The sequence below is a fragment of the Phalacrocorax aristotelis genome, chromosome 7 (assembly GCF_949628215.1).
Source record: "Phalacrocorax aristotelis chromosome 7, bGulAri2.1, whole genome shotgun sequence".
Classification (NCBI taxonomy): Eukaryota; Metazoa; Chordata; class Aves; order Suliformes; family Phalacrocoracidae; genus Phalacrocorax; species Phalacrocorax aristotelis.
In genome coordinates, this window is record NC_134282.1 from 41572810 (window position 1) to 41585135 (window position 12326).

A 12326-nucleotide genomic window follows, 5' to 3' on the forward strand; every position below is an offset into this window, starting at 1 on the left:
CTGAGCAGTGAGGGCCAAGGAAAGCCAAAAGTAGCTCCAGGCAGGTATTGGCAAAGCTCTAAGCTCTGATGCACTGTCTCTGCTAAGTATTTTATGCTTTCCTGTGTGCTTATGTGAATGCATACAGACATCTTGAAGGAAAAAATAAAGCTGTAGCTGGCAGGTTAGTAACCTCTGCCTTGACGTTGTCTTCTCAGGGAGACGGCAGAGATTCTGCTGCCCTCTCGTGGCATTCACCTCCCGCATTAAGAACTTTAATGCTACGCGAGGTAATGCTCAGAGTGGGTTTTCAGCTGTAGAGAGACCTTGGGGAGATCCTCTGCCTTCTTCCCCCATAGGAATTTTTTGAAATGTTTTGCAGCTCGGGGTATAGTGTCATTGTGTAAGCAGGATAAGTGGCTGTACTGAAAGAGGGGCTGCTGATGGCTGTCAATCTGTCTGCTCCGAAAGAACAAAATTACTGTAAGGGTCTGCTCTCATATTGTAGAGTCTGCACTTCTGCTGATACAAGATTGAAGAGTTAGCATGAGACACTTCGTAAGAGTTAGCATACTTACATTAATTAGCGTCTAGTACTAAGGTATAGACTTTTGACAATAGTTTCAGCCCTGATTTAGGACAGTGAAATAAATACTAGGTTATTATCTGACACTCTGGCTGTCTTTGGTCCAGGAGACTTTGCGGCCCTGTGACAGAGGATTGTTATGTATTGTCACAACATGCAGACTTTTTATTGCTTCTGGTAAAAATAGTCTTTCTGAGTACAAATGAGGCATTTTCATAATAAGCTGCAGACAGATCTACTTATTGCCTCTCAGCTAATGAGATGAGATGAGATACTTTGTTCTCAGTTGCATCTGGATTTCACATAATTTTGGAGCCCTGATAACTTCAGTGAAGGAGATGCCTAACATGCATTTTGATTCTTCACCTTTATGGTAACCATTCAATCATGCTGTATTACCAGAAGCATCTCTCAGCAGTGAAATATATCTGGTATAATGCAGTAACAGTATTAATCTCCATATGTTTTAATGTTTTACGTTTTACTGGAAAACACCGTCTGTGAGGAAAATCTATATTTAACAAAGATGCACTTGGGAGCTGATATTTTCAACATCCACAATAATCATCTGTTTTAAATGTGAATGTTACAGCCGGTGAATTCTGTGCAAAATATTCTTATTAAATACGTTTAATACACATTTATGTAAAATGATGGTTTTCAGGTGGAATATCAATGTGAAGGCTTTTTGGAAAAGAATAAAGACACAGTTTATGAAGAACAAATTAAGGTCCTAAAATCAAGTAAGGTTAGTATAAGGATTTTTTTCTCCTTCTTTTACAGTTACGAATCCTTGAATTAAGGGTCATATAAAATGTCTTATAAACCTAGTAAATATTTCTCCCTTAGTATAGATCAACTGAAATTGAACATAGTTTGTGTTTTACTTTGCTGTCTGTCTGGATTTAGAATGTCCCATAGCCTAATTTTGCTCCATGTAAGATAGGTCTGCATTTAGCCACTGATTTCACTGTTTGGGTTTGGCTTTTTTGTTAGCTTGTTTGCTTGTTTTTACTTTTCCCAAAACTTTGCTATATTTTCTACAAAGGAACGAAGGTTTTCTAATATACTATAGTAGTATAAGAAGGCTTAACAGTTAAGCCCTCAGTTTTGTAATCTGAAAACAGAAGATCCTCGTTTATGGCCTGAAATTGGGCAGAAGATTTCTGGAGGAGAGATGAGTTCTGTCCCAGAAGCAAAATGAGAGAGGAATGAAAAGTATAGACCCTAAGATCACGAACCAGAATTTACAGTGTCTTGTCTTCTTGATAACTATGAAAGAAAGATAACATCTGAATTAGAAAATGCTGCATGAAGGAATATCATAGAACAGGCCTTCAGTGGCATCATCTGCTTTTTTTAATGGCAAAAATGCTAGTGGTGCTCTTCTGAAATGTAAAGGCAATTAACTTGACATTGCACTGTGATGGCTGTTGGGAATTTAGTAGCTCTAATGTCCCAGGAAGCTGGGTATCAAGGACAGGCTATTTAAAATTGTGCTATTCTATCAGGAAAACGAACATTTTTCTCTTCTGTTTCTATTCTGAGCCGATATATGAAGCTAAATGATTAAAACGTAGTATAATGAAAAAACACAGCAGACTTTCTACTGAGAGAAGTGTTGAAGTGGTTTGAGTGAAGTCAGTTGCTCTGTGTGTGTGGGAGGCAGGTGGCATCCTCAGGGAGCTGGCAGGGACCAGGCACCTGTGTTGCTCCAGCTCTGCCACGGTGTGGCAGCATGCTGTGCAGGGCAGAGTGCAGGGGTGCTCTGAGGGGCGTAGTCCAGTTACTAAGGGACAGTGGGGACATAGCTGCCATAAAAGCATGACAACAGCTTGGGCACCTCAGTGAGTTGAGTCAATTCAGTCTAAACACTAAGAAACAACATGATTTTCCCCAATGGTAAATTTTACCAAAACCAGTGTTAAAAAAATAAACTGTGTAGAAAATAGATTTTCAAAAGACGAATGTTTCATTTTTGGTCTTAGCAGGCCCTCTGTATTAGTAATTGTAGTGGGATTGCATTTCTGATTTTTATTTTTTTATTGTTGCTATTTTCTGGGGTTGCTGCGCACATTCAACAGAAGGTAATTCTAAATTGAATGCATCATCTGTCATCCTGCCCATGCCCACTCTTACATACAGCTCGAATGCTTCTTTGCTCTCCGAAGTGCATGACACACATTGCTTTCGGCAGGCACTGTAGGGTTCAGCTATTTATTTTGGCCTTCTCTGTAAATCCACCCACAGATCCTCTTTGAACTAGTTCAGTTTCCATGCATGTATCATGAAAGCAATACAACAGTCCTCAGCTTTTATGCTTGCTACTGGCATGTTGTAAAAATCTTCTGTTGTGGCTCTGTACTGAAAGAAATGATCTGTAAGATTGTTAGCAGTATGTCTGTTAAGTTGTCTGAAAAAAAAAACAACACAGGAAAAAATGCTTGCTTGCTTGTTTTCTACCATGTGAATTATCTGCCCTTTGATCAGTGTTTTCCCTCTCTTTGAACGCTCCTAGTGTTCTGTGAAACAAAGAAAATTGATAAGATACTAAAAGTCAAAACCAGATGAAAACATGAATGCCCCCACAGTGTGGATCATCTCAGCAATGCTCTCCTGTTGTTGACCTCTGCTGCAGAGGGCCATATGTTGCTCCTTTCTTCTGCATGCAGTAACTGAGGCAATGTCTATGAAAATGGTGCTTTTGAAATGCACTTGCCCATTTTTACAGGCAGATTTTCCCACGGTTGGAAAAAGAGAATGAGGCTTAGGTACTGATAGCTTAGAAGACCGCATCCATCTGCAGTCCAGACACAGGGGACTCCCTTCTCACCCCTGCCCCTGGTGTGTGAGAGCATCAGGAGTTTCAGACAAAGCATACTGCATTCAAATAGGTTTCTGTTCGGGGTGAAAAGACTTGGCTCTGTAGCTCGGATGCCTGTGCATACCAACTCACTCCATCTGACCGTGGAGAGCTGTTTGAGGTGGTGGTGGCCCAATCATCCTGAACTCTTTGTTGAGTCAGTGGAAGGAGACAGGCTAAAACACCCTCTGGAAATGTCATTGTTCCACCAGCTCCAGAGGTAATCTAAGGCGATCATGGCCCCTAATCCAGTAGACTCAGGTGATATAAATCTAAGCTATGATACTCCTTTTTCAGTTCAGGAAACTAGGGTATCTTTGTAGCATTCATAGTCATTATATTGTGCTGGAGTGCTGTGCTGGATGCTACTGAGGAACGTTTGATGCCTTCTGCTAGGCCATCTGGCACAACCACAGAGCACAAGTACCATTTTGTTGCACAGCATGTTTCATTAGATATCGTGCATGCTCACCAAGTTTTATAAGGCAAAAACAATTTTTTTATTTTTTAGGTTGTACTTAGCCCAAGCACTTTCTAGTACTGAAAATTGAATGCTCCTATCTCTTGGGAGAAAATGCACAGATGCTAGATAAAAGATTATTCATTGACAGGTAGAGAAGTTCAGATTTTCTTACTCTTATAATGCTTCTGAAGTGCTGTAGTTGTCAGTAGAAAGACCTGGTGGTGTTATTTTTAGTTACAAGTTACTTCAAAGCAGCTATTATATATGGGTATATTTTTTAGCCATTAGAGAAAGGGAACTGGAAGCCCTGTGTGATATTTGGAAAGATGTTTCAGGTTTTTCCTCCACTCTCACTGGCCTGAGAGTAGATCTTCAGTCAGATAAACTTGGCTAATGGGTTTTTCTTAGCTGATGGTTCCTCTTTTGAGTTGATTATTTCAATGTAGAGTGATAAAGCAGGAATATCCTTTGTTGCCTGCTGGGTTATTCAGTGTCCTAGATATTTCTCAACCACAAAGGAGTCTGATGCACCACTGGAATTTGAGAGGACCCTGTTGTTTCCTTTTTAGACCAAAGCAGCCATACATAATTGCAATGTGGACTTACGAAACTGCTGTCAGTATCTAACAGTTTCACATGGAAACTATTGCTGGCTCTATGGAAAAAACCCTCAAATTAGAATTTTATCTTCAGACGGAGACTCACTGATCAAACCCACAAGAGTTTAAGTATTAAATCACGGCCCACTCACTATACTACTAGCTTGAATGCTTTTTTGCATTTGGCCCCATGTGGAGCCACATGTAAGCACCACAAAAACCTGGTGCTTACAGAAACTGAGCCTGGATTCTACATTACCTTAAGCACAAACAGGTCCAATCATTTGCTGGATTCTTACCCTCTGTATTTTTTCTGCTGTCATACCAGTTTAAGCTGCTACCAGAGTTATTTCAGGATGAGGAGAAGGTCCTCAGTCCCACATCAGCAACCTCGTCAGGGCGCGTGCCTTTGCCTCGAACAGCTGTAAAACCAGTCAAGGCCAGGCCAGGTCAAGCCAGCAAGGAGCATAAGAAGACTGTGGGACATCAGGTGCGTTTAAAGATGCAGCTCTGTTAAATAATTTTTCCGTCTACCTCCCTCTTTCTTGTAGGTCTCAAGGTTTGCTGGTGCTTCTTGGGATCCCTTGTGATTCTGGGACAGGTGCAGCTGTTTATGGCTTACAGTTTGGAGCAAATATGCCCTAATTACTAACACATTTTGGACCACAATTTCAGGGAGCTCAGTTCTTATTGTGGTGCCAAAACCAAAATTCATGTTTTTCAAAATAGATTTAACACACTGGATGCTGAGAAGCTTTGAAAATCTTATACTGGGTCTTTCTGGTCATGTGCCACATTGTCTGACTGAAATCGAAAGTGGGAGTTCAGTCCCCAGAAAACTTGGTTCCAGTTATCAATGGGCTAAACATAAAATATCCACGTGTGTATGCCAGAATTAATTGGAAAGTATGCAGATGAGTATGGCTGGAGAGCTCACTTCTTCTTTGCTACTTTCCACTCAAGAGATTTAACAGGCGTTTCCTCAAGATGGTTATGTCCCCAGTCAGTGCTCAATATATGACAGATTGTCCCTTGGATTAGACATAGAAGCCAAGGGGAACTTTTTTGACAGTTTAGTACTGAGTTTTTGTCTACTGTACTGCTTTGCTAGTGAGTAGTGGCATTCTTCTTTTGCCTGGGGCTTCCAGGAGGTTTATGTGGATACCTCTTTTTATGTTACTGTAGGACAGCCTGGAATATAAATTATCTGTCAGGGAGCGTAAGCTTTTTGTATCAGGGTCCCCTGCCAGTTCTTGAAAATGAACCAGCCACATCTCTTGGGTGATCAGCATTTTGATAAAATCACCAGAAATGCCTGAGCTTTGTCCACTTCCAACATCCAAATGGTTGTTGATCCCCTAAAAAAGATGTTAGCACAGTGTCGGTGCAGTGTCATGAGCTAGTCACACTGCTAAGTAAGAATCAGGGAATTACAGAGAATGTTAGATCTGAACATTCATAATTTCTCTGTAGCCTTCCCTAAGTAAGCTATGCAAAACTAAGGGTAGGAATAGGAATCGCTAGTCATGCTACTGTACAGAATGCAAATCTGCTTGGCATGTGTATGTGGTACAGGCTGCAAATTCTGATCTGCAATTCATGGAAGAGAACCGATGCCCAGTTATCTTTTTAATTTGAACTTAATTTCTGATTTTGCAATCAGACAGTGTCCTGAGGCTGGTAGAAGCCTAACAGTTTTGTTGTTGGACTGAAATTATGAGTTGAAGTGTTAGGGGTACTCGTACTACTACTATCAATCAACCATGTATATTAATTTATAAGTTTTAAAGAAAGCTAACACAAGCTAACACAAAAGTGATTTTTGTGGTTTTTAACACAAGACATTTAAAACATCTAAGATGTGTTTTCATAGTTTTCTTTATTAGGGTGTTCTGTGGTTAGAAGGATATATTGCAGTATGCTAGGTATTTGTGGCCTTGACACTTCTTTGAAAGTAAAGCTCCCAAAATTCTTAGATATTGTACGTTCAAAGTTCTCTTCAGTTGGTCTGACACTGGGATCAGTGGAGCTGAAGAAATTGATACTTTTTTTTTTTACCACTCTGTTGTTTTTAAATTTGATTTAAAATTTATTTAAAATTACGTGGCTATTTAATAACATGCCATGAGGTTTAGTCATGAAGAGATGGACTAGACAAAGATTGGGGTAGATGAGATAGTCAAAAGCTGAAAATAACTCGGTCTATCCCATGTTTTTGTGATTTTATCACATGCTGATACAGGAGCTTTACTCCTGTAAAGTGTAACATTTAGAAGTCTCACTGTAACATAATTCACCCAAAGACAGTATCTGAAACTAAAATCTATTGCCATAAGAAAAACAAGCTGATGTTTATTACCGAAAGCATTATTACAAATAAGCAAGTATCCCTAGGTCTACTTCCTGAGTTTATCTCAAACATGACTGAGCTTATTGAGGCTATTCTCTGATATTTTTCCCTTTTTCTTTTTCAAAAAGTTTCGAAACTCTCTTCATCTGCTGATGGAAACCCTGAATGCTACCACTCCACACTACGTGCGCTGTATTAAGCCTAACGACTTCAAGTTTCCGTTCACGTAAGCTGGTTCATGTATGGTTTGCAAGGCCTGTGCATGGGAGGGCATTGCCCAAGGCCTTGGAGGACTGAGGTTCTGCTAAACCTTGCTCACTCAGGAGTGAAGTGGTGTGTCTCCTTTCTCTTGTTATGGACTCATTGTGCGTGTGTACGTGTACTTACAGCAGGAGATGTTTTGGGATGAAGAGAGGGAGAAATACTTCCTGATGCAAATACTTCCTTTTGTGTTTGTTCATGGTGATGCATAAGAAAAAATACCAGCTTTTTCATTGCTAGCTGTTTTAAATGTGACTGGCAGTTCACACTCCTTGAGTTCATTTGACATTTGCTGGAATTTGCTTTTGGAGATACCAATGTCTTATTCTTTATCTTTTTTCATATATGAACTTGCTTAGAGCTTTTCTCAGAAGTCTGCTTAAAATCCAGGCACACAAAGGCTCCCATGGCAATTGGGCAGGCCAGCGGGAAGCAGGACAAGCAGCTTGCAGCAGCTGACAGGCTTGGGCAATTCCCCAGTCAGGCCGTCCTCTATTATTGCTGAGTTGCAGAAGCACTAGCGGGACTTGTTAACCACCCATCACATCCCACCCCTGTTCCCCCTCCGTGCCACTCCTGTCCTGGGTGTGTGCAGGGCCAGAGGTCCCACGTAATGCAAAACTAGCCACATACCCACAGGCTCTTTTTATTCCTATGTAGATTTGATGAAAAGCGGGCAGTGCAGCAGCTGAGAGCTTGTGGTGTCCTGGAGACCATCCGAATCAGTGCAGCTGGCTTCCCTTCCAGGTGTGTTTGCCACTTTTTAGATTGCTTTCAGCTGCAGTTCTTCTTTTTAAGAGAATTATTCACTGTTGGACTGACACTCTCTCTGTTCTTGGGACAGGTGGACGTACCAAGAGTTCTTCAGCCGTTACCGTGTTCTGATGAAGCAGAGAGATGTCCTTAGTGACCGAAAGCAGACATGTAAAAATGTCCTGGAGAAGCTGATTCTGGTACTAGACTTAGTGCTGAGACCATTTGGAATCTGAAGGAGTAAAGATAGTGCCCCTTACTTCCTCACAGCCACATGATTTTGGTACTTCTACAAAGTACTAAACCACCAATATTAGCACAGGAACTGTAGAATTTCCCAGTGAATCACAGGAAAGGAAGACAGTGATTTTAAGTGTGGGTCAGTTGAGGGTGAGCCTTACCTTGCCTAATGGAAAAGATGCATTAACCACACCTTAAGGTATCGTTATCTGAGGTTTTCTAATGTGGAAGTGTTTGTCTTTCACACTGCTCCCAGCTCCTGCGCTGAAGTCAACCTTTTTCACTCCTTTTGCCCTTCCTGTTTAGCACTGTGGCTGTCCTTGTACCTCAGCAGCCTCTTGCTTTGCTTCCTACCTCCAATTGCAGCCCTACATTCCCAGGCTATGCCATCCACACCACTGGCATTGCACCTGAACTGATGTGTTTCTTAGGATTTCTTAAGGACTGATGAACAGCGGAGGGCAGGCAGGCTCCGAAGAGATAATTCCTCCTATTCTCAGTAGAAGGTGGTTAATTGAGACTTACTCAGAAGTGTCAGTTAGGAAGAGAAAGAGACAAAGTTTAAGGAAGATATAAAAGCAAGAAAGCTTATTTTGCTGAAGTGCAGTGCCAATGTTAGGATGTTCATGGAAACAAAAAAATAAATACTGTGCAGGCAGGTTGGGCTCGGCTTTTTAAGTTCTGTGTCATTGGGTGGACTTAACTAAACTCTTTGTTTGTATGCATTTGTCTATTTATAGTGTTAATGTATAGTGTTAAATGTATCCTAAGCACTTTGACTGCTGTTCCTTTTAGCTTCACATCAAACAATCAACAAAATTAATTTGTTTTAAATGTACCTTTGTATATTCTCAGTTTTTCCCTCCAAGGAGTACTACACCCTACAGAGATAGAATATTATTCTCTTTCTGTTTTAGTTCTGAAATTTCAGATGTGTTTGAGCAGTAGCTAGATGCTTTCTTCTGGCTTAGTCCTGATGCAGTAAATGATGCGTAGATGTTTGAAGCCTCAGCTGTTTTGTTTGTACTGTGTAATATGGTTGAAGATGCACTGTTGAGAGGGGTCATCTACAGTTTAGCAGGAAATTGTACACGTCCGTTGCCTGTATTGCTTTCATCATCTGGGCCCCTTTGTCACCTCCTGTAGCCTTCCATGTCTCTTACAATCTTTGTGGCATTCTTGTCTAAGCAATAATCTCATGTTACTCCTTTAGGCCGTGCTTGTGACCTTATTGTATTAATCTGTTAACAGAACCATACAGAGAATATACTCTCCTCCACCACTTAATTTAAGTCTAGGTTTGCTTGAAATAATACAGAGATAATTTTGCTGCTCTACTAACTGTACTTTCATTTAGCCCTTCATGCCTTTTTTTTATCCACTAACATTTAATGCTATAACTGGTCCTCTTTTTACCTCTGAAAATAGGACAAGGATAAGTACCAGTTTGGTAAGACAAAAATATTTTTCCGGGCTGGTCAAGTAGCCTATCTGGAAAAAATAAGGGCAGATAAGTTGAGAGCTGCCTGTATCCGCATCCAAAAGACGATCCGAGGCTGGCTGATGCGAAAGAAGTATGTGCGTATGAGGAAGGCTGCCATTACCATTCAGAGATATGTCAGAGGGTACCAAGCACGATGGTAAGCAATGCTCATGGGAAAACCCACGCTAGCCTCAATTCAGATCTCTTTAAGTGGGACATTTAAATGTGATACATTTGTTCTCTCCTTCCTATACTGGCTGAGAGGAAACGATTTTCCAGGGAAATGAAGGAAATTGAATATAATAAGTGTGTATGTCCTGCCTGACCTTCCTGAGAGGACAGCAGCACCCTGGCTGTATGATGCATATAACAGTATGTCGTTAGTGGGAGAAGAGTACAAGTAGTACTAGGAGATACGTTGCAGATGAAGAAAAGCAGGACTCTTGGCTGAGTCCTTGTTGCCCAGTTTCCATGTGCCCTCCCAGTTGGGTCTGTCTGTCCTGCAGGGTGCAGCTGTGACATCAGAGTCATTTGTTTAGATTGACTTCTGAGGGATGGCCATGGATGGGCCAGAGAAAAGGCTAGGATTACAGGTGGTATCATTCAAAGACAAGGTGGTTATGAAGACTCATATGAAGAATCAACCTTTGGAAAGAGGCTTACGTCAAGATGCTTTGTAATTGTCTTGCTGAGAGGGCCAAGAATGAGCAAATGTTTTCTACGGGTTGAGGTTAGGAGAGGAGATGTGGAAGGTGGCATAGTGGAAATAGCTTTAAAGCTGGAGAAAATGTGATGAGAAATTAAGCTGAGTTTATCTTGTCAGTTCTATAGCACGGTTCTCAGAGGAACTGAAAACATTTCCCCGTAAAACCTTGCAGGGTTTCTGTAATTTGTCATTCTGTTGTACTGCCATTTGGTAGAATAGCAAGTAAATATGCTGTATCACTGACAACATTAGGAAGAAACTGAAGTAGAAAATATAGCTCCTGAGAAAGAGAGTAAAGTTATAGGATGTAAAAAAATAGTATTTAAGCACTGGAAAATATTACAGGTATTATTTGTAATCTTTTTCTTGCTTAGCTATGCCAAGTTCCTGCGGAGAACACGGGCTGCCATCACTATTCAGAAGTTCCAGCGCATGTATGTGGTCCGCAAAAGATACCTATGCATGCGAGCTGCTACTATTGCTCTTCAGGCTCTCTTAAGAGGTTACATGACCAGGAACAAGTACCAAATGGTAAGAAACCATCATATTTTACTTCTTCACTCTAGCTTTATTCTCACATGCCTTCAGGATGAAGCTGCTCTGTGGTGCCCGCTTGGGAATTTGAAATGTTTGTGTGTGTGCTGTTACACATAATGCACAAACAAAATATCACAGCATGGATTACAGCACCTGGAAATTAGAAAGATCTGATACTGCAATCAATGAACGTGTCATTTTAGAGATATTCACACTGTCATCTAATATGGATGTACCTAGATTTCCAGTGCAATCAGTGGAGAATCTATTCTCTTGAGAAAACTTTTGCATTAGTTATATAGAATGTTGAGGCACTTAAATACTGAAAATGACCTTGTGTGAATGTGCCTCCATGAGTCCAAATCAGTATTGCTCATATCAATAAATGTATATGATACACTATTCCTATTGCATCCTTAATTTCAGTGATTCTGAAATGACTGATGGAATATACTGAAGGAGATTAATGTTAGACAAGAGATACCCACAAAAAATAGGAGATTAAAACTAAAGCATGGAGGGGTTTTCGTTGGTTATTTTTTTGTTTGTTCGTTTGTTTTTTTATGTATTGATGTTAGTTTTGTTTTGCAGAGAAATTGATATAACCCTGTCCTAGTGATACTGATAATATTTTCCTGAATACACTTGTTAAAAAATAAAAATTCAACTGAGAAATCAGAATTTGCTCTTCATTGGTTACAGGGCTAGAAACCGAGTTACAATTCAAATGGTTAGACTACAAATGCCAACATGTTTCGTGGCACTTCTGTCTACATTAACTGTTTTAGCTAGGCTCAAAAGTCAGCCTATATTTCACTGTGAAGTTTCCTGAAAGAGTTTTATTTTTTTCCCAAGCAGGTAGATATTGAAGGCATATAACCAAAAGCCAACTAATGCTTATATTCCACATTTCTCTTTTATATTTGAAGTTTCTGTATTTCATTTGTAATAAAGTTGCCTACAGAGTCACACATGAATGTGTCTGAATTGCAGCGTTCAAACATATACTAACCAGAAAGTTTGCAAACAAGTAATCCCTGATGAGAATTTCTACGTAGTAAGATCTCTGTTCTTGACTCAGCTGTTCTTTTGTGCAGGTATCTACTTGCCTTTTTATTGGTTTTCATAGTGTTTTCATTATTACAAACCGTATTTTATGTCGTGAGATTATATAAGATATGTTTTTAACAGTGGTCTGACAGATGTGACAAAGTGACACGTGGACCACAGCAATATGTAGACTAAAAGCCTTCCTTAGGAAAATGAGAGATGATTGTGTATACCTGAAGTTAGTCATGTGAGTGAAACACACTGCATCTGTCCTGTAGCTCAGAGTTTTATATACATGTTATATTCCCTCTTAATAGAGATGGCAGATTTCTGGAGGGGTCCCCGTAAAGGGTGGTCAGACTTGCCTGTCAGGGAGTATCTCCCTCGAGCAGTGAATTGTTCACTGCATCAGCAATGAAAACATGAAGTTCTCACCGGTGCACCTGCAGTGTGCTG

The 12326-nt window shown here is 40.4% G+C and overlaps 1 protein-coding gene across 8 annotated transcripts in view; it reads left to right on the forward strand.

The window, feature by feature from the left end:
- MYO5A (myosin VA) overlaps positions 1-12326 on the forward strand; it is a 103888-nt gene that overhangs the window by 59499 nt on the left and 32063 nt on the right. For all 8 annotated transcript variants that reach the window (XM_075100366.1, XM_075100360.1, XM_075100362.1 and 5 more), the window contains exons 14-20: positions 1230-1313; positions 4819-4980; positions 6969-7066; positions 7762-7848; positions 7946-8054; positions 9523-9734; positions 10658-10814. In XM_075100366.1, the coding sequence (XP_074956467.1) occupies positions 1230-1313; positions 4819-4980; positions 6969-7066; positions 7762-7848; positions 7946-8054; positions 9523-9734; positions 10658-10814 (909 nt within the window). The remainder of the gene's footprint in view (positions 1-1229; positions 1314-4818; positions 4981-6968; positions 7067-7761; positions 7849-7945; positions 8055-9522; positions 9735-10657; positions 10815-12326) is intronic.